The 18,090-nt window shown below is 43.8% G+C and overlaps 7 protein-coding genes across 9 annotated transcripts; 4 read left to right on the top strand and 3 right to left on the bottom strand.

Moving 5' to 3' along the window:
- On the top strand, positions 1 to 7,909 carry HmgZ (HMG protein Z). 2 transcript variants are annotated; one of them, XM_017074866.4, is made up of 3 exons: positions 1 to 214; positions 6,812 to 7,026; positions 7,091 to 7,909. In XM_017074866.4, the coding sequence occupies exons 2-3, from the start codon at positions 6,874 to 6,876 to the stop codon at positions 7,271 to 7,273; spliced, it is 336 nt and encodes a 111-aa protein (XP_016930355.1). In that variant the 5' UTR covers positions 1 to 214; positions 6,812 to 6,873; the 3' UTR covers positions 7,274 to 7,909. The 2 variants fall into 2 exon arrangements, with proteins under 2 accessions (XP_016930355.1, XP_016930356.1); XM_017074867.4 differs by lacking the exon at positions 1 to 214 and adding an exon at positions 1,556 to 1,782.
- A 793-nt stretch (positions 7,910 to 8,702) lies between these two features.
- CngB (Cyclic nucleotide-gated ion channel subunit B) lies at positions 8,703 to 13,392 on the top strand. 2 transcript variants are annotated; one of them, XM_036813358.3, is made up of 6 exons: positions 8,703 to 8,727; positions 8,890 to 9,001; positions 10,038 to 11,648; positions 11,745 to 11,894; positions 11,948 to 12,377; positions 12,432 to 13,392. In XM_036813358.3, the coding sequence occupies exons 2-6, from the start codon at positions 8,975 to 8,977 to the stop codon at positions 13,307 to 13,309; spliced, it is 3,096 nt and encodes a 1,031-aa protein (XP_036669253.2). In that variant the 5' UTR covers positions 8,703 to 8,727; positions 8,890 to 8,974; the 3' UTR covers positions 13,310 to 13,392. The 2 variants fall into 2 exon arrangements, with proteins under 2 accessions (XP_036669253.2, XP_016930392.2); XM_017074903.4 differs by lacking the exon at positions 8,703 to 8,727 and having other exon boundaries at positions 8,871 to 9,001.
- Positions 13,307 to 14,411, bottom strand: Ppcdc (phosphopantothenoylcysteine decarboxylase). Its single transcript, XM_017074906.4, has 3 exons — positions 14,188 to 14,411; positions 13,735 to 13,874; positions 13,307 to 13,666 (listed from the first exon to the last, which is right to left on the bottom strand). Exons 1-3 carry the CDS (start codon positions 14,360 to 14,362, stop codon positions 13,406 to 13,408), a joined length of 576 nt encoding a protein of 191 aa, XP_016930395.2. The 5' UTR covers positions 14,363 to 14,411; the 3' UTR covers positions 13,307 to 13,405.
- LOC108010088 (uncharacterized) lies at positions 14,383 to 14,774 on the bottom strand. Its single transcript, XM_017074907.4, has one exon. The coding sequence runs from the start codon at positions 14,665 to 14,667 to the stop codon at positions 14,383 to 14,385; it is 285 nt and encodes a 94-aa protein (XP_016930396.2). The 5' UTR covers positions 14,668 to 14,774.
- Positions 14,775 to 15,138: 364 nt separating this feature from the next.
- Positions 15,139 to 16,546, top strand: LOC108010242 (uncharacterized). The gene is made up of 3 exons (XM_017075094.4): positions 15,139 to 15,277; positions 15,351 to 15,710; positions 16,279 to 16,546. The coding sequence occupies exons 1-2, from the start codon at positions 15,240 to 15,242 to the stop codon at positions 15,508 to 15,510; spliced, it is 198 nt and encodes a 65-aa protein (XP_016930583.1). The 5' UTR covers positions 15,139 to 15,239; the 3' UTR covers positions 15,511 to 15,710; positions 16,279 to 16,546.
- Positions 15,420 to 16,546, top strand: Tim10 (translocase of inner membrane 10). Its single transcript, XM_017075093.4, has 2 exons — positions 15,420 to 15,710; positions 16,279 to 16,546. The coding sequence occupies exons 1-2, from the start codon at positions 15,560 to 15,562 to the stop codon at positions 16,404 to 16,406; spliced, it is 279 nt and encodes a 92-aa protein (XP_016930582.1). The 5' UTR covers positions 15,420 to 15,559; the 3' UTR covers positions 16,407 to 16,546.
- LOC108010238 (uncharacterized) lies at positions 16,501 to 17,978 on the bottom strand. Its single transcript, XM_017075091.4, has 3 exons — positions 17,540 to 17,978; positions 16,891 to 17,475; positions 16,501 to 16,830 (listed from the first exon to the last, which is right to left on the bottom strand). Exons 1-3 carry the CDS (start codon positions 17,717 to 17,719, stop codon positions 16,564 to 16,566), a joined length of 1,032 nt encoding a protein of 343 aa, XP_016930580.2. The 5' UTR covers positions 17,720 to 17,978; the 3' UTR covers positions 16,501 to 16,563.
- Positions 17,979 to 18,090: the final 112 nt, after the last annotated feature.

The following is an 18,090-nucleotide window of genomic DNA, read 5'->3' as shown; positions in this document are numbered from 1 at the left end:
TCTGGTCTCTGGTCTCTGGCATTCACTCTACGCTGTGTATTTCATATTCCAAAGGCAAAAGCTGTACTACGCTCAAGCGACTTGCTTGGGTTTTCAGTGGAAAGAAAAATTTTATACAGTGAACCGAGGCAGTTGTACTGAAACTGAACCAAAGCGAGCAGATTTTCTCGATTTGCTGCAATTAAAACGCAAATTACGCGACTTTTTCATACGGGTGAGTGTCAAGTGCTTCACTACGATTGATTCGTTATTGTCTCGCCGAAATAATCTGGTCAAGATATAGCGCCACGGTGGCCATTTATTATATAAATTTTGCTAAATAAACCGAACGACCCAATTTTTGGTGGCAGCGTGGGTTATACACTCTACCACTATACTTGGGGTCCCACATAGAGCCATTGGCTGCTTTCGCCTTTTGGTTAGGTGGCTTTCGTCGTCCACATCGTGCTCGTATTGAATTGAAATTTTGAATGGAGGGCGCGCGCGAAATATTGACGGTTATTTTTTGAAATGCGAACGCATTGGGCGATGTTAGACGATTCGCTGGGCTGATTATTCAATCGATTGAAATGTAAATGTCAAATCAATATTCTAGGTTAAAGATTTTTTGGAAAAAAACAAGGAAAAGCCAACATGTTTGCCCATAAGTTTTAATGATGGCTGATGAGTGGAAGATACAAATTGCTGAAGTAGGAGTGCTTTACTTTTTCTTAATTTCTGCGGGACGGGGTGGGCGGTACACAGGTGGGCGGGCGGCAGTGACGACGTTTCTGACGAGCTCTGGGGTATTAAGTGGGGAGGAGGGGGATTGGAGGGGATGGAGGGGTACGGAGAGGGGAAAGCGGCGCCGCCAAATACTGCTGGCAATTCGTTCTCACAGCTCCATGCTTTTTATATGTACAGTCGCGGCAAAAATAGTCGTATACATGCGCGTCTTGTTAAATTTTAGGGTGTTTGGTGGGGGACAGTCTTAAATATGTTTGGTTTTAATAGAGTTTTAAAGGGATATATATATTTTTTTTTTATAAATTATAAAAAAAATGTTTCTTTGTGGCCCATTTGAAATCCCCTTTTTCAAGCCTTGAAATTATAACCAAGCTGTTTAATATTTTGAAACAAAGGCATTTTCAATATTTTGTGCCTCTACTGTGCATGCGCTGTGCCTCTAATTTGCCGGCCCAGCAGTGTGCGAGCAGGCAAATGAGTCGCGAAGCCTGAGCCGTGCACACCCGAAGGCCCGCCACTGTGCGAACACAGTCGCCTACCCCGAAGCGCCCTGTGTGTTGGTTGGTCGACTGCCTGGGTTGTTCGACTCTCAGATACAGATACTTTGCTTTGGCTGCCTGTACGTACGTACGCCGTGCTATTTGATGGTCTCGCTGTTCGTCGCTGCCTTTGCTTTTGCTTTTGCTTTTGCTGTGCTGTGCTGTGTGCTGTGTGTGCTGTGCTGTGCCGCCTCCCCCCTCCCCTGCACCCCTCTCGCTCTCTCCACCCTGCGCTATGTGTGTTTCTGTTTCGGTTTCGGTTCGGTTTGGTTGGGTTTCTGTATAGCTGGCTATGGCCATTGCCTGGTACAGCTGCTTCAGTTGAATTTCAGTTCAGTTCGCTTGCCTATAGCCGCCGTAGTAGCAGCCAGTACCAGTACATTTTGTTCAGTCTCGGCGGTCTCAGTTCGTTCGAGGCGATTTTCACAGGCAGTAGTACCACCAGAGTATCCAGTGCCAGTATCCAGTATCCCAGTATCCAGTATACAGTGAAGTAAACAGCAAGCGACAAGGCAAAGTACGTACGATATGGGCAATATACGAGTATTTTTCATACGACTTTTTGCACTTTTGCTGGCCAAGCGCATTTACACTCGTCGTCAAATTAGTCGGTCAGGCCTTAATCTTTGCTTCAAGTGAAATCATGTGCGCGGTTTTGTGTATTTAACTAATTAATCGCCGTTTGTAGGTGCTTCGCAGGCTTTTACAGGGCTCCAGTGAGAACTTACAGAATTCAAATCATGTGCTCGAAGTTAGTTTGTAGTTCGTTTATGTATTTAAATAATTAACCGCTCTTGATGGGTGTTTCGTGATGAAATTGAAAGATAGGCATATCAGTTCTAATCTTTGTTGGAAGTAAACTCATGTGCGTTTTTTTAATAATTTGAAATTATCTAGTGATTGTTAATAATTATCATATGGTTTAAAATGTTTTTGTGATGAAAATAAGAGATATTTTTTTTTTTCTTAAGGGTTTCAATACTTTTTTAGTCAGGAGAAATTTTTTTTTCTAAAGTGTTCATATACTACAATAGGTCTAAAATTTTAATTGACTAAGTCGATGTTTTGGTATAAATAAATTTTCGATCTAGGAGATTGTTTGATTTAATCATTAACTGCAAATATATTGAGCTAGTCAGTGTTTTGAAGGGTAAATGTGCATATATAATCTAAAAATGTTGAATGGACCTTGTTATCAGTTTCGAAGCAATTTATTAATGACATTCTGGCGCATCTATTTTTATTATGGGGAATATGTTAAGATTAAAATTTGAATTTATAAAAAATTTACAGATTGAACAAAACCCTTAAATGATATATTATTAGTATATATATACTTTAGGTTATCTTTAGAAAATCGACGGGTTCTCTTTTGTAATAATATTAATTTTTCACAACATACAGTCTTGTAACCCGATTTCAGCGATCAAAGTTCTGTTTGGCCAGTGTAGTTTGTTGTCTCATCCGCTGACGGCGAAACATTCCCCAGTGCAAGTCACTTTCAGTCGCACCTGCTTGTTGGGGCTCTTGATTTCTGATCGGCTTTGGGTCTCACCTTCGGGAAATGGCCACCCGCTGTCCACCCACCTGTCGCCATCTGCGGCTTCCCTTGGCTCCAGCCTTTCCTTGGCATTTCCCACTTGGCTCTAATCCTGTTTTCTGGAGTGGTCAAGAGGGACTTTTGCTTTCCTTGACGCTTGACACTTGATTAATTACGGTCGTTTTGAAAAAAACATATTTTTTATTTCAAAGATATAACTTTTTTAAGGATCCTAACTGATCTTGATGGATCGTGACCCGGTCTTATCCGATTTGCACCTTTTTTACTTCTCCTAGGCGGCATTTGATTGTTATTTCCGCTTTTCCTGCCGCGTGCGTGTTTTGTTTTGTATTTTTTAGCGCTTTGCGTGCTGCACTCTCGAGTGCAAACTAAAAATGGCGCCAAAAGTTTTGTCATTCGGTACCCCCACTGACTCACACAGCCAGAAAAAGAAAACGCACACAGCGATAAGGCGGGGAGAAGGAGAGCGCGATAGAGCGGCAAAGCTTCTGTTCTGGGGGCATTTACAGTTACAAAGCTCTTTTCGCGCCACTTTTGTGCTGGTTTCCCTAATCGAACGCGACTATACGAGTATACGTATACGGCTAATCTATGAGGTCCCTCAAAGTCACAGGCGATCGTATCTCTTCGCGCTCTTTTCTCAGATTTGCGATATCACCCATGGGCTCTCTGCTGTCACGTTGTTGGCGGGGGTTAACACTCTGGTAAAAAATAAATGGTAATACCTTGCTGCTACTAGGTCCTCTGATAAGAGCTCAATAAATTGACCACTTTTATCTTTATTAATTCTGATGTAATAGGATTTACGACTGAAAGATTTGGATGTTCTTCCTGGAACTACTAAACTTCTCAAAACTCTTAAATTTTGTTGATTTCAAAATAGCTGAGCAGACATACAACTGCGATTATACATTAGGAATTAGCTGGCGAAGATCCCTACATTATAAACATGAACTTAACGCGTTGATATTAATTCAGTCATACATTGCTCTTAAGTTAGTAATATCCCCAATACGATTTGGCTTATGTATTAGCCTTTAAAAGAAAGTTGTTTTCCCCTGGAAGAATATGTTTTATATTTTAGCACTATCCCTTGGAATAAATTAAACTGGCTTGCGCAATTAATGAAGTGAATAATTTACGAAAAAGACCATGGCGCCATCTAGTGACTCGTTTTCGTACGATTCGTTCAAGCGTTGACCTACCTACCCTTTTATTTTTGCCCTGACTGTACTGCACAGTATACACTGTGCAAAATCAGTGATACAGAAAAAAGGGCCATTAAACGAGGGCACTTTGAGCACTATGTACACCCTCGTCGAAAGTCACCACTGTGCGTTCCGTGCTCTCCAGCGAAGGAACACATAAAGGCCATCCAGTGCGCAAATCCCTGGGAAAGTATCTACCCTAAAATGCTGGTTCTGCGCACAAGCTTCCTGCTGCAGGCAAGCCAGTACTTCGCTGGGTATTTCCATGGGTGGTTTTGGGTGGTTTTTCGATGTGTGGATGGTTTCCTGTGGCCCGGTGGCTCGGTGGTTGCTACTTGTACTGGTGGTGCCTGGTGCTGCATGGAAGGTTGGCTCTCCAGCAGGACGGGGCATTAAAACACACGCCATAAACACATACAGTCCATACAGACCAGATAAGCGTTGTCAGTTGTCTCTCAGTTGACGTCAACGCCGCTGCCTCTGCCTCAGTCGCTGCCTCTGCCTCAGTCGACGTCTGCTTTTCAATTTTAGATCGACAAAATGGCAGTAGTGTTTTCCACTGAGAAGGCTTTGCGTTTTAATTTTTCCCTTTTTGTGCAGCTCCTTATTTTGTATTCCGTTTAATGTCCTTTGTGTGCCTTTTTTGTGTGGGTTCTGTTTGCCGTTAGTCTGGGGTTTCATTACGCCATATGCCACATGCACCAGGGGCGGCCGCAACACGTTGCGTATGCGTAATGTGCCGCGCCAGAGTTGCCAACGCTGCGTATGCGTAATGCTGGGGAGTAAATTAACAATGTGGATGAGTTGGCTGCTAATCAGAGGAATTATGGGTGGAAACGAGCAGATAGTAATGCATTTTGAGGTTGAAAACATAAAACTTGTGATTATAAGCATAATTTTATAACAGAGTTGTATGAAAATTGGATTTATATGGCTCTACTTTAAGGTTTTTTTAAAAGTTTTGTTATTTTATAAAACTTTGAAAACTTAAAACCTACGAGTATTAATAAAAAATTAAATATTTGTAAACCTTTTTTTTTATCTAATATATATTATAAGTGTAATTACTGAATGCATTTATTTTCGATATCGTCTTTTTATTTGAAATGTATTAAACATATATTTTTCTCAACTCTTTTTAGTTATTTTAATATTGTGTGAGTTGTGTCTTTCACTTGTATTCAGTTATACAGAGTTGTATAGCCTCTTTTTAAGTCCTGTTATGCCAAGTTGAAAATGTTTTCCCCCTGTTTGCGAGAAAAAACCGAAGCTCACAGCGCAGAACAACAGATACAGATGTATTTACCCAACCGAATATGCACATACACAGACGGGAAATGGTTTTCGCTTTCGATTTTCTAGGAGGACCCCCTCTATGCACGAAGATATATATATACAGGGGGTTAAAGGGGAGGTGGAGTCCTGGCTGCATCACGTGTTGCCGCAATATGCGAAGCCTCGCCAGCCAGCCAACCGTCTATCTTATGGATGCGTGTGGCTGTGCTGGGCCCGCGTTGAACTAGCAACAATTTTGCCGCCGTTTTCCTGTTGCTCCTGGACACAGGATACGCAGATAGGGATGTATATGTGTGTATGTATGCAGTATCCGTGGGGGGGGGAGTTGTGCAATGTGCGATGGCGGCTGCCTGATTGATGCCTCCCACTGAATCCCCCTGCAGTTCGCTCCTCAGGCGCCGCAGATTCCTTTGCTTGCGAGTCGTTTGTTAACCCAATTCACGTCGTTATGCTCCTCCATCCGTCTACAACGAACCCCCTTAACCCCACTGAGCCCCCCTTCAGTGCCTGTCGATGTCTCGTTTTGCGCTGAATTCCTGGATTTGGGTCAAGTGCAGTGGCTCCATGGCTCCCCGGCTCTTGGCCGTTGTTTTGGGGGGCAGATTGTCGTCATCGTTGTCGCTTCATTTGCATGCCATCTCCCAGCTGACTTGCTAAGGCGAAAAGGTGCTTTAAGTCGGGTTTGAGTGGCACTGCAACGAATTTCTCTTGGGTCGTTGACCTCTGCGGTATATATTCAGCACTTATATGGTGATTCACAGTACATAAGGTAGCTGTACATATATGTACAAGAAATCGACACCCACAATTAATTGGAAATATTGCTGCCATAAATAGCCATTATGTAGGGGGTTATATAAAGCCGCAAGGATTATGTATTAAAAGTATTCCATTCCATTGGTTCACGTGGGTGGAAATAAGGGGGCGTTGAGGCCGGGGGTCGAATCTGTGCGTTGGCGTACAGGCAGGCATATTTAATTAATGCCTGTTTGCGCACAGGCCCAAAATGCAATTATTGAATATTCAATCGGACGAGTCGGCACAGCAAAAGTAAAACATAAGGATATTGTCTGCTTTTTTAATTAATACGTATCTATTAAAACATTTGTTTTTCTTTTCGAAGGGTAGAGATTATGGTTTGAAATTAAACACTTAATCTACATTTTTAAATATTTATTTAGCTTTTTGAAGGTTTTCTATGAATGTTTTGAATAAAGAACTTTTTATAGGAACCTTTCAAAAAATTATTTCTTTCTGGCAAGACATTCCTCTAAAATTCAGATTAAAAACTCCATTTCTAAATATTAAGACAGTAAATAATTTTTAAAACTTTTGACGGTGTTATTAAAGGGGTCTCAATTAATTACCAGATATGTTTTGTATAAGGCACCCAAAATATAAATTTGAACTTTAAGTCATAACACAATAGAGCTCTTTTCGTAAGTGATATATTAATTTATAATTATTTTTCCCTCTTTCAGCTGCTTAAGAGCTCAGCCTTCACATTTTCCTTGAAAGAAATCAATCCAAACCAGAAACAAACATGAGTGGAGACCGCCCGAAGCGTCCCCTTTCGGCCTACATGCTGTGGCTCAACGAGACCCGCGAACAGATCAAGAAGGATAATCCCGGCAGCAAGGTGACAGACATCGCCAAGCGGGGTGGCGAGCTCTGGCGCGGACTGAAGGATAAGACCGTAAGTGTACCACTACCCACCCATAGGTGACCCAGTGATACAATATTCCCTCACCTCTCAACAGGAATGGGAGCAGAAGGCCATCAAGATGAAGGAGGAGTACAACAAGGCGGTGAAGGAGTACGAGGCCAACGGCGGTACCGATTCGGGGGCGCCCAAGAAGCGAAAGAAGGCGGCCGCCAAGCCCGCCAAGAAGGCCAAGAAGAAAGAGTCCTCCGAGGAGGAGGAGGAGGACGAGAGCGAGTAGACGGTTGCAGCCTCCGCTTTGGGCAACGTTTTTCTGCATAAGTTTTAAAATACATTTTATTAATGTAATTTTTTAAGTGACAAAAAGAGAACCCACAAAAATGGAAACCAACAAAAAACTTAATTAAAAAAATCTCAAAAAAATATGAAAAACATACAAAAAAATGAATTAAGACCTTAAATCTTTAAATATGCACTAAATCCATAAACATGAGAACACACCGATACACACATGCCAACAAACACACAGCATAAACCATAAAACTAAGTTAAAGAAGTGAAAAATCACACACACATTATTTCCAGTCAACTGTTCTTATATTCTAGGTTTGTACGTATAAATGTATCTATATGTATGACACGCCCACTGCCCCCAAGAGGGGATTCCCCGCTCGCCCCCTTTAGCCACTTTCGATCGCATCAAGTTATTTGAATTTTGAGTCCCTCGATTCGAAAGCAAAAAGTTATAAATATATACATACATTTTAAACTATATACATAAATATATATTTAAATATATATTATGTAATTTAAAAAGGAAAAACAAAAAACCAATATTACAAATATGTAATTGTGAATGTAGAGCTGAATGGAATATTTAAAAAAAAATATATAAAACAAAATGTGAAAAACTCAAGACTTTGGTGTGACTTTTTTGGGATTGTTTGGGGATTGGCTATGAATGATTATAAGCTTTCATATGAACAGAACTTGAATGGAACTTTATATGCTTGAAGTTCGTTGCGAGCTTTTTAGATGATGGTAGAAATAATATCGACAAAGATTTTGTTCATTAGAGTTAAACGAAAAAGGTTTTTAAAAATAAAAGAGAAATGAATATTTTTTTGGATCTCTTATTTGAATTTTAAGTGCTCCTATATAGAATAGTTTCTTATATGGTGATAGAAATGTTATAAACTAAAATTTTATTGAACTTATAAGTAAAACGTGTTTCTAAATATAATCAGATAATTATAAATGTGTTCTGGGATTGATAATTGGTTTTCTAAAATATCCTATTTCCAAAACTCTTGCAAGTTTGGTATACTTTTCAAAGGTTTTGAACCACTATACTTGAATGGAGCCAACAGCGCCTGCGTTAACTTTGTTTAGACTAACTATATAGATGTCCCGCCTTTCATTGACCAGTTTATCTTCATCTGCATCGATGGTCGGTGACTTTCTGTCTAGGATCGGGGACCTTAATTAAAAAAACAAAATTTTGCCAAAGGAGTAGGGAAAGTCAGTTTCCACTCCCTATTACCAACAAAGTGCAAACCATTGCTCAAAAACCAAGAAAATAAATCTGTGTTAACCAAATACTTGAACAAAAATCCAGGTAAAGTTTCCATGAATTTTTAACCACCTGTTGAGCTTCGTTATCAGCAATAAAAGAAAAGCCACCGTGGAAAACAAAGAGCGCACTCCAAGTTGCAACAGCTGGAAAAATCAATAGTGCGTAGAGCATATGGAAATTCAAAGTAATAAGCTGAGTAGAGATAGCACTCGATAAGGTCAAGTGCATTGCGTTTCGCGTGTCCACTCAGCACATTAATCATACGCCGTGTGCAACACGCACCAAGCTAAACTCGTTCTCTTTCCCCTGCTTAATTACAGGCTAAGAGGCTACAGGCCATTACAGGCTAACGACCCTGAACCCCCGGTGACACTGAACTTGCCCCGCGGCAAGTCGGTCAACAGAATGTCCAGCATGGCACGTTTTCGCAAGGTAAGCTATGGTCAATGCAAAGACCATAAAATAGTAGTGGTCTATATTATCTTTGGTCAACGCCTATATATAATTCATTAGGGTAAAGGCTCTTGTGGGTATAATTGATGGTTAGAAATAGAACGCAAGATTGTTGTGAATGGAATGCATTATATAAGAAATGTCAAAATACTTTAAAAATTTCAGTCCTTGAAACTACTTTACTTTTATTTCTTTTGGGAATAGTAGCTCTAGGATTTGAAATGCAAGTTACCAAGTCAAGATATATTATCCTAATAAAAGCTGTTATTCTAAATACAATATTAGTTCCGATATTTTAAGTGTAATACAGCTATTGGTTGAGGAATATTTAAATTTGCCTTTAAGATCGAAGTAAAAACTATTAAATCAGGATCCATTATCTGTGTAAGTTTAAAAATTTTCGTTTGATGAGCAATATAGTTTCTAAAGATGGGAACTAAGAGTTCAATTCCAACACTTAGGCCCCTTATGATACCATAGATACTTGGTCAGGGCATTAGCATTACTTAACCCCTTAGTTATACTTGAACCGCTTAAAAATATTTATTAACTTGAAACACATTAATATTCTTGATCTTCATAGCCAGCCCTAATATGTATTAAATATTTCACACGTTTAAATCTATTTATGAGGCTTTATTTTCCTAACAATCACATTTTTTAGTTTTCTGCTAAGAATATGCCGAAATAAAATTTTTATGTTAGCCTTAACCTTGGTCATATCTCAAAGTATCACTTGTAAAGTCAGTTAGTTGAACTCGCGACCCTTTGGGCTAACACACCAAAAGTAAAGATATCAGGTGGATAGTTCGATAGATGAGCTTTTGGCGTTCCAAAACCGTTGTGCGGGTGTCTCGGGGCAATTACCATGCGAATCACACTCACAGCCCCACGTTTTTGTTGTTTTTATTGCATTTGCGTGCTTGTTCGCCTTGTTTTTTATTTATTTCTCAAAAATAAAATACAAAACCGACCCTCAATCGACTGAACGTGCGGCTCATCCATTCATTTGCAGGCGAGTCGTCCAAGTGAGGAGCTCGAACCGGAGGCGAGTGCATCATTGCTGAAGTCATCCCCGAATATATTGGAGAACTTTTCCTACGACGAGTTCCAGCCGGCGAATCACCCGCTGCTCAAGCGCATGGCCACCTCACCCACCGCCCATTCCGGCTCCCAGAGCAGCTCATCCTCGTCCACCTCCTCGTCGCGGAAGGAGCCCAAGTTCTGCGACACCTTGGAGCGGCATGCCTTTATGCGGAATGTGATCAACCGGCAGCCGGAAAGTGTGCGCCGCTACTCGAGTCCCGGCGAGAAGGAAGCCCAGGTGCGGCGAAGTCTGGAGGAGATCACCAAGGACCTCAAGGAGATCGAGCAGTTCGTCAGCGCCACCGAGGAGCTGCTGCAGAAGGAGAAGGAGCAGGAGCAGGTCCTGAATTCCAACAAGGAGAACAAATGCCCCAGTCCGGTTAAGAGGGTCACCTACAAGATAAACGCCTACAAGGCTCCGCCGAGGAGGCATCGACCTGGTAGCCCACGGTTCTACCATTCCAGGCTGTACTTCAGGAATGGCAAGATTGGTTGTGTGGACTCCACGGAGCACCAGAACAATGTGGGCGCCACCCATGCTCTGGTCAAGCACATACTGCATCACGAGAAGCCTCTGGTGAGCCCGGATAGTGTGAGGAGGGTGCTCGAACAGGAGAAGGAGGAGAGCTTCGAAATGGTCCCTCTACCAGGAGCTGTTCCCGAGACTGTGCCCGATCCCATTGCCATTCAGCGGGCAGAGGAATTGGCAGCCGCCACGGGTCAGGTGGTTCTACCCGCGGAGGAGGAGGATCCAGTGGAATCCATTCCCGTTATCGACGAGGATGAGCAGGATGTGCAGATTTGCTACAACGAGTCACCGGAACTCCAGAACGAAGATCGCAACGAACGAGCGCGAGGAACACCCTCCATTAATGAGAGCGAGATTGTGGCAGTGGATGAACCGGACATGGAAATGAATGTGGAGATGGACCTGGAGCACCGCAAGCCGAGCAGCACCGGCAGCTTGGACTCCCAGGGTCAGCAGTTCCTCCGCGATCAAGTGCGTCATTTGGTTCGCCGCTTCACAGCCAGAGCCAATAAGGTAAAGTCCCGAATTGAGCTGCCACCAACTCCTTCCTCCAGCAGCACGGCCAGCTCGCCATCTCCTCCTCCAACCAAGAGTCTGCATCCCAGTCCCCAGCACAAGGTGCGTCTGGTGCCGGCAGGTCAGTCTCCCCATCGAGGAAGACTCTTCGAGGCCGACACTCCCCGGTCGAATGTGTGGCTTTGCTCTAGTCTTTGCGGCGCGAACAATGATGAGCGCACCTTGGATCCCCAGGGCAAGATCTACATCTCCTGGCTGTGCGTGGTATCGCTATCCTTCCTCTACAACGCCTGGGTCATCCCGCTGCGAGCCTCGTTTCCCTTCCAGACCAAGGAGAACACCAACATCTGGCTGGCCTGCGACTACTGTGCTGACATAGTATACCTCCTGGATGTGGTCTTCTTCAAGCACCGGGTTATGTACCTCTTTGAAGGATTTTGGGTCAAGAACAAGAATCTAACCAGGAAGAACTACATGAGAAAACTGCAATTCAAGGTGGGTATTAGGTGAAATATTACTAGATGCATATAGGAAAGGGGGGTGAAAGTATATATAAAATCTGGACATTTATGATTTTATTTATCTTTCCAGTTGGATCTTCTGGCGCTTCTCCCGTTGGATTTATTATACCTACAGTTGGGAACAGGAGCCGTTTGGTTGCGATTTCCCCGGTTCTTTAAGATTCAAAGCTTTTGGGAAGTGTTCCGCCTTTTGGATCGTGTGATATCTTCACCACACTTTGTAAGTTTTTACTGCTAATCGAAATTCCCCTTACTAACTGTTCCATCTTATAGGTTCGAGTGGCCAAAACCTTGACCTACATGCTGTACATGATCCACATCACGGCTGCCCTCTACTATGCCTACAGTGACTACCAGGGATTGGGACAGAATCGTTGGGTCTTCAGCGGCAAGGGTCATCCCTATGTGAGGTGCTTCGCCTTCGCCACCAAGACGGCCACCTCGATAGGGAAAAACCCAAAGCCAGAACGACAGGGGGAGTACGTCTTCATGACGGTGGCCTGGCTAATGGGCGTGTTTGTCTTCGCCTTGCTCATCGGACAGATCAGAGACATCATCTCGACAGCCACTCGAAACAAACACGAGTATCGCCAGTTGGAGGATGAGACGCTGGAGTACATGCGACGGCTTAATCTCTCCCAGGAGGTGCAGTCCAGGGTCAAAATGTGGTTTCAGTTCACTTGGGAGCAGCAGCGCACTTTGGGTATGTATAACCAGGACAAGTTCTAGATGTCTTAACAAATCTCTGACTTCTCAGATGAATCCAACATCCTAGACGCCTTGCCCATCAACCTTAAAACCGACATCGCCATCTCCGTGCACATTCAAACCCTTTCCAAGGTACAACTCTTTGCCGATTGCGAAGAGGCTTTGCTCAGAGATCTGGTATTAAAGCTACGAGCTGTAACCTTCCTACCGGGAGATTTCGTTTGTCGCAAGGGTGAGGTTGGCAGAGAGATGTACATCGTTAAACTGGGTCAAGTCCAGGTGATGGGTGGTCCTGGCAGCGATGTGGTGCTTGCCACTTTGACCGAAGGCTCCGTTTTCGGCGAGATCAGCCTGCTGGGAATCAATGGAGCTGACCGCAGGACAGCAGACGTTCGATCCAAGGGATATTCCAACCTGTTTGTGCTGTCCAAGTCCGATTTAAACGAGGTCATCGCCTACTATCCAACTGCACAGGCGATTCTCAAGAAGCGAGCCCGACAACTGATGAGGAAAAATGCAGCCAGGGAGCGGGAGGAGGAGCGCGAGCGAGCCCGCAGTGCCCTCCAGGCAGATGTGGTAATTGGCAACCGCAATCCGAAAACACCGCCACCGAAACTTCTGCAGACAGTCATCCAGGCGCTGCCGTTTGAGTCCCCAGCCGTGGTGCTCATCACCAGGGGTTCCAAGAGGATGCGTCGCAAACGACAGTCCCTGCAGATGGAGACCATTGTGGAGCCAAAAATGGAGATCACCGGTGATCAAAAGACGAGCTTGAAGCCGGGACGATGCTCGCCGGATTTACTCTCCTCCATCCAGCAAGAGCTGAAGTCCAAGCACAAGTTTATCAACCTCACGGATTCCGAGAAGGCGCTGATCAGCCAATCGGCGAACAATTCCCTGGAGGACATGAAGGTGGTGGATCTCTAAGATTGCATAGCCAATTCCCTATTATTATTTGTCTAATTATTGTAACAAAATATTCTGCGATATAAACTCTGTGTGCATAACAATTTCTGGACTTATCTAATTGGCCGGCTGAAAGGCAGACAAGACCTCTTCCACAATTTTGGGAACCTCCGCCATGGCTCCGTTTCCGGTATCCCCGCACATAAGCGTCTTGGAGATGCAGGGTATCTCCTTGTAGCCCCAACTGGTCAGCTTGTCGATCTGCTCCCTTGTTATTGGGTGGTCGTACATGCGGGTGTTCATCGCCGGGGCGAAAAGAAGAGGTTTCTGAAGATCCCAGGCCCGCACCACGCACATCACAATATTATCGCAAATCCCCTGCCATAAAGAGATACAGAAAAGATATTTGATGTACGAAGAATTTCACAATGTGGGTTTTGTCTTACGGTGGCCATTTTGGAGAGGGAGTTGGCGCTGAGGGGCGCAATCACCAGCAGATCGGCCCATTTGCCCAGGTCAATATGCAAGACGGGATCTCCTCGCTTGTTCCAGGCTATCCACTCATCGCGGTTGTGGTAAATGGGTACTGGAAGATAAGACTAATTAAGGGGATTTCCACGGAGTTGGGATTATGCAAGATAGGATGAAATGAGCATAGATAGATGAAATGAGCATATCGTATTGACATTTTAATTTTAAGCCACTAGAAAAAATTGGCCAATATCAAACCTAACACTATAATGAAAGTTTACAAATAAACTTCTTCATTTAAATGAATATGTTATAAATTAATGATGATATATGAGTTAGTTAAGTCTGGATTTTTGATGTTAAGTTAGGTTATATATTATCAATCCATAACACCCTTTATGTGGATATCGTAGGATGTGATGACCCACCATTTTCGGGTATTTGCTCCAGTTCAAAAAAGTGCTTGGCCGACTCGGTGACGAGGATTTTCAGGTGGAACTTAAAGGGCAGACTCTCGTCGGAGAGCTCCCGGATTAACTGGGCCATCTTGATGGTGGCCACACTGCCGGTGGCCGCTATGATCACATTACGTTCGGCTTTCATCGTCTAACTATTGACTAACTCTATTGCTTCTGCTTATCCGACGCTTTCTGCTCGGTTTTCTCGCTCTGATCGTGGAAGCCCAACTTGGACCACTCGGTTCTCTCCATAAGATTGTTGTCCATGCGACAGGCCAGATAGTTCTGGGCGTCCTGGCGGCAATGGCTCGTGTCCTGGGCGTTCTTCCTCAGACAGCTGGAGTAGAGCAGGAACTGCTTCTTGCAGAGGCCTTCGTGGTCCAGAGGAAAGGAGCCCTTCTCGGGCGGCGTGGGCACGAACTTCTTCTGGCTGTAGATCTGCGAAGTCATTTGGTTTGGGGCTGCTCTGCTCGCGCCTTATCTTAATTCATTGATAATATATGACTTAAAATTACGAAAGAACTGAGTAAATATAGTGTAGTATTTAAGTATGACCGTCAATCGACAGCCGGCAACGTTCTGCAGGATACTAGAAAAATACTAAAAACGATCGAAAAAGTCGCTTTGGAATCTTATTGGAATTTTATTAAGGTTATTCACCAATGATACCATTAAACTAATTTCTTATTTTCATTTCCTTGATAAAAAACTACAGATAGATTATGATCAGTGTCCCTCAAAGTAGCAAATAGATTTGGTTTTCGATAAACTTCCTGACCTTAAACGAATGTAAAATTAATTTGATGAATAAGTAGCTTATCAATTAACTAAGTAAGTTAGCATTTAAATCCGGGATACAAGTTCCATCTTCTTTCACCAAAAGTAAGTCACAGTTTCCGAATCTAGTGACTCGTAGCACAAAGAATACCTCCATCGCCGCAGCTGTCACACGTGCCAGTGATAAAAAATCCCGCACACTTTCCACTGAAAGGCGTTAGTGTGTCGTTTTTTCCTAGCAGGCTATGTCGTTGGGCAACGCAGGGCGAATTGCTGTTTGTTGGTTCGTATGGAAAATGCAAATAAAGGGTTAAAGGTTTACTAAACCCACTCGATATTCCGAATTCCCGCACCAGGACTGTTCTGACCGTGGGTGGCGTGTACGCTTTTGTGCTGTCGAAACAATCCGTTGAGAACCGGCGTTACGAGAGCATGCGAGTTCGTGAGCGCATGAGGAAGGCAAACCAGGGCGATTACGACTCAACCGCAGCATCGGACAGGCGATTCGACTACTAACCAGTAGAACCCACTATATAGCACCCAGGAGAACCGTATCCAAGCAAAGATGGCTCTGCCCCAGATCAGCTCCGCCGACCAGGCCAAGCTGCAGCTGATGCAGGAGATGGAGATCGAAATGATGTCCGATTTATATAACCGCATGACGAACGCTTGCCACAAGAAGTGTATCCCGCCTCGCTACTCCGAATCGGAGTTGGGTGAGTTCTAGAGGAGATTGTAGGTGTTAATAACTGTAACTAATAGGTGTCTAGGTATAGCTATAAACATTTATCATAGAGTATTTGATAGGGCGGGTCTCCTATTCCTTTTACCCTATTTACCAACGCACGGCAAAGCTCGATGAGTTCAAACAATCGCCTTTATTTATTTACCAGTCTTTTTTACAATCAGATGTACAGATTGTTTTGCTTACTACTATTAGAACTATTATCAGTATATTTGCTTTGTGCACTCCAAAAACTCTGAATTGAATACATTTGTATGCATATCTAAGAATGGAAGCTTTTTTAATTAGAATTTATATAATGAATCTGCTCAGATCCTATTCTTCTGCTATATTATTAGCTTTTATTGTTGCCTATAAGTCTAAAAGAAGTGCAAGCTTTAATGATGAAATTTTAGATAAAACTGATGAAATATTAAAAATATATTACCTCACTTTTTAGTTTATTCCCCAACAAAGTAAATGTTGTTTAAACCAAGATATAACATTTTTTGTACCACCAACTTCACATTTTTCACTTCAACGATTTCTTTATCTTCCAGGCAAGGGCGAGATGGTCTGCATCGACCGCTGCGTGGCCAAGTACCTGGACATTCACGAGAAGATCGGCAAGAAGCTCACGGCCATGTCCATGCAGGACGAAGAGCTGATGAAGAAGATGTCTAGTTAACCTGGCACCCCATAACCCCATCCCCATTTCCACTTAACCAATGTGCATTTTTCAGGCGCTACGATTGTTAGAGGTACATGTACAAAACACCCAGTTGTAGAGAATAAACCACAGATTTATGTGTGCTACATAACACCCAACTATCACGTCGATGCCTTCAAAAGGTGGTGACAAAGCGCGACATTTCCGGCAGCATGAGACTCAGATCCTCGATGGCGTTCTCCATCGTGCTCTCGTCCGTGGTGTCCAGTTCGCTGGTGCGGACGCTGTTAGCCCAGTCAGATTCGTTGGAGTCCATGTCCTGTCCTGCCCCTCTGGCCTGGTCCTCCTGCTGGTCCTGGGTGTTGAGGCTGGCTCGACTGGTCAGGCCATCACAGGCTTGCACGGGATCCTCCGGTAACTCCACATAAAGGTTCGTCTGGCGCTGCAAAAGCAAGGGAGGAACTCAGCTAAAGGAGACTGAAGAACACGCCTGGAGACTCACCAATGCCATTTGCTGCAGGTCGTGATGAAGGCTAATGGGATTCTTGGACAAGTTGAGCATCTGCAGGGAGCGCAGCTCCTCCAGCTGAGGCCTTGTGGGCAGCTCATCAATGCGGTTCTCGTTGAGGAAAAGGAAGCGCAGCTTCTGCATGGCCATCAGCATTCTGGGCAGTTGTCGCAGTCGGTTCCCCTTGAGATTAAGGTGCACCAGATTGGCCAGCAGCGCCATTGTCAGCGGGACTTCCGTGAGCTCGCAACCCTCGGCGGTCAGCCAACGGAGTGCGGTCAGAGCACCGATGGCATCAGGCAGCTTCGTCAGGGGATTACCACGCACTCCAAGCGTTTCGAGCTTCTCGCAGTTGCGAATCTCGGAGGGCAGCTCCAAGAGTCCGGTATTGTTGCACCAGAAGGTCTCCAGCAGGGTCAGATAGCCGATTTCCGGGGGCAGTGAACTTATGCTATTGCAACTGATGTTGAGAAACTTCAGACGCACCAAACGGCAGATGCACTGCGGGAATTCATCCAGTTTATTGTAGTCCAGAGTGAGGACTTGCAGACGCAGCAACTCGCCAATGGAGGATGGAATCTATCAAGGAGTTATTCGATTATTGCGTACTTGTAAGTAATTATGCCAAAGAGGCTCCGCCAACCTTTGTCAACTTGTTCTGGTTGAGGAATAGTTTCATCAGCGTCTCGCACTGCTCGATAATGGCCGGGACCTCGGTCATTTGGTAGTGGGACAGATTCAGGGAGAACGCCTTCTTGTGGATGGCATCCTCGCAGTTGGCCAGCACATAATTGTTGCGGAAAAACTGGCAGACCTTCTCCATTTCGTTTTTAATTTTTTTTCTTTTCTTCTGGAGTACTTCAATTTAGCAGCTACGGTCCCAAATTGTCCAACACTATTCTGAAAACCTACTATGTTTTTGGGTAATGTTGCTTAATTTTCAGGATTCGATATTTGTACTTTCGAAGTGTTGCCTCTCTTGCTTATTTTTTCGTTTGTTTTGAGTGCACATTATATAATGGTTCTCAAAGTCTATATATGCTTAAATGTCGATGTATGTTGCCGTATTCCCAATATATTGCACTCTTTGTTTGCTTTCTCTTCCCAAGCTAGTGAACTAAATTTAAAAATGTCATTAGCTGGGTAAAAGCATGCGCAAAATATTATATATCTTGCCAATAGGGTGCATCTATT

This window comes from Drosophila suzukii, chromosome 2R, assembly GCF_043229965.1.
Source record: "Drosophila suzukii chromosome 2R, CBGP_Dsuzu_IsoJpt1.0, whole genome shotgun sequence".
Lineage (NCBI taxonomy): Eukaryota > Metazoa > Arthropoda > Insecta > Diptera > Drosophilidae > Drosophila > Drosophila suzukii.
This window is presented reverse-complemented; position numbering and strand designations above follow the sequence as displayed.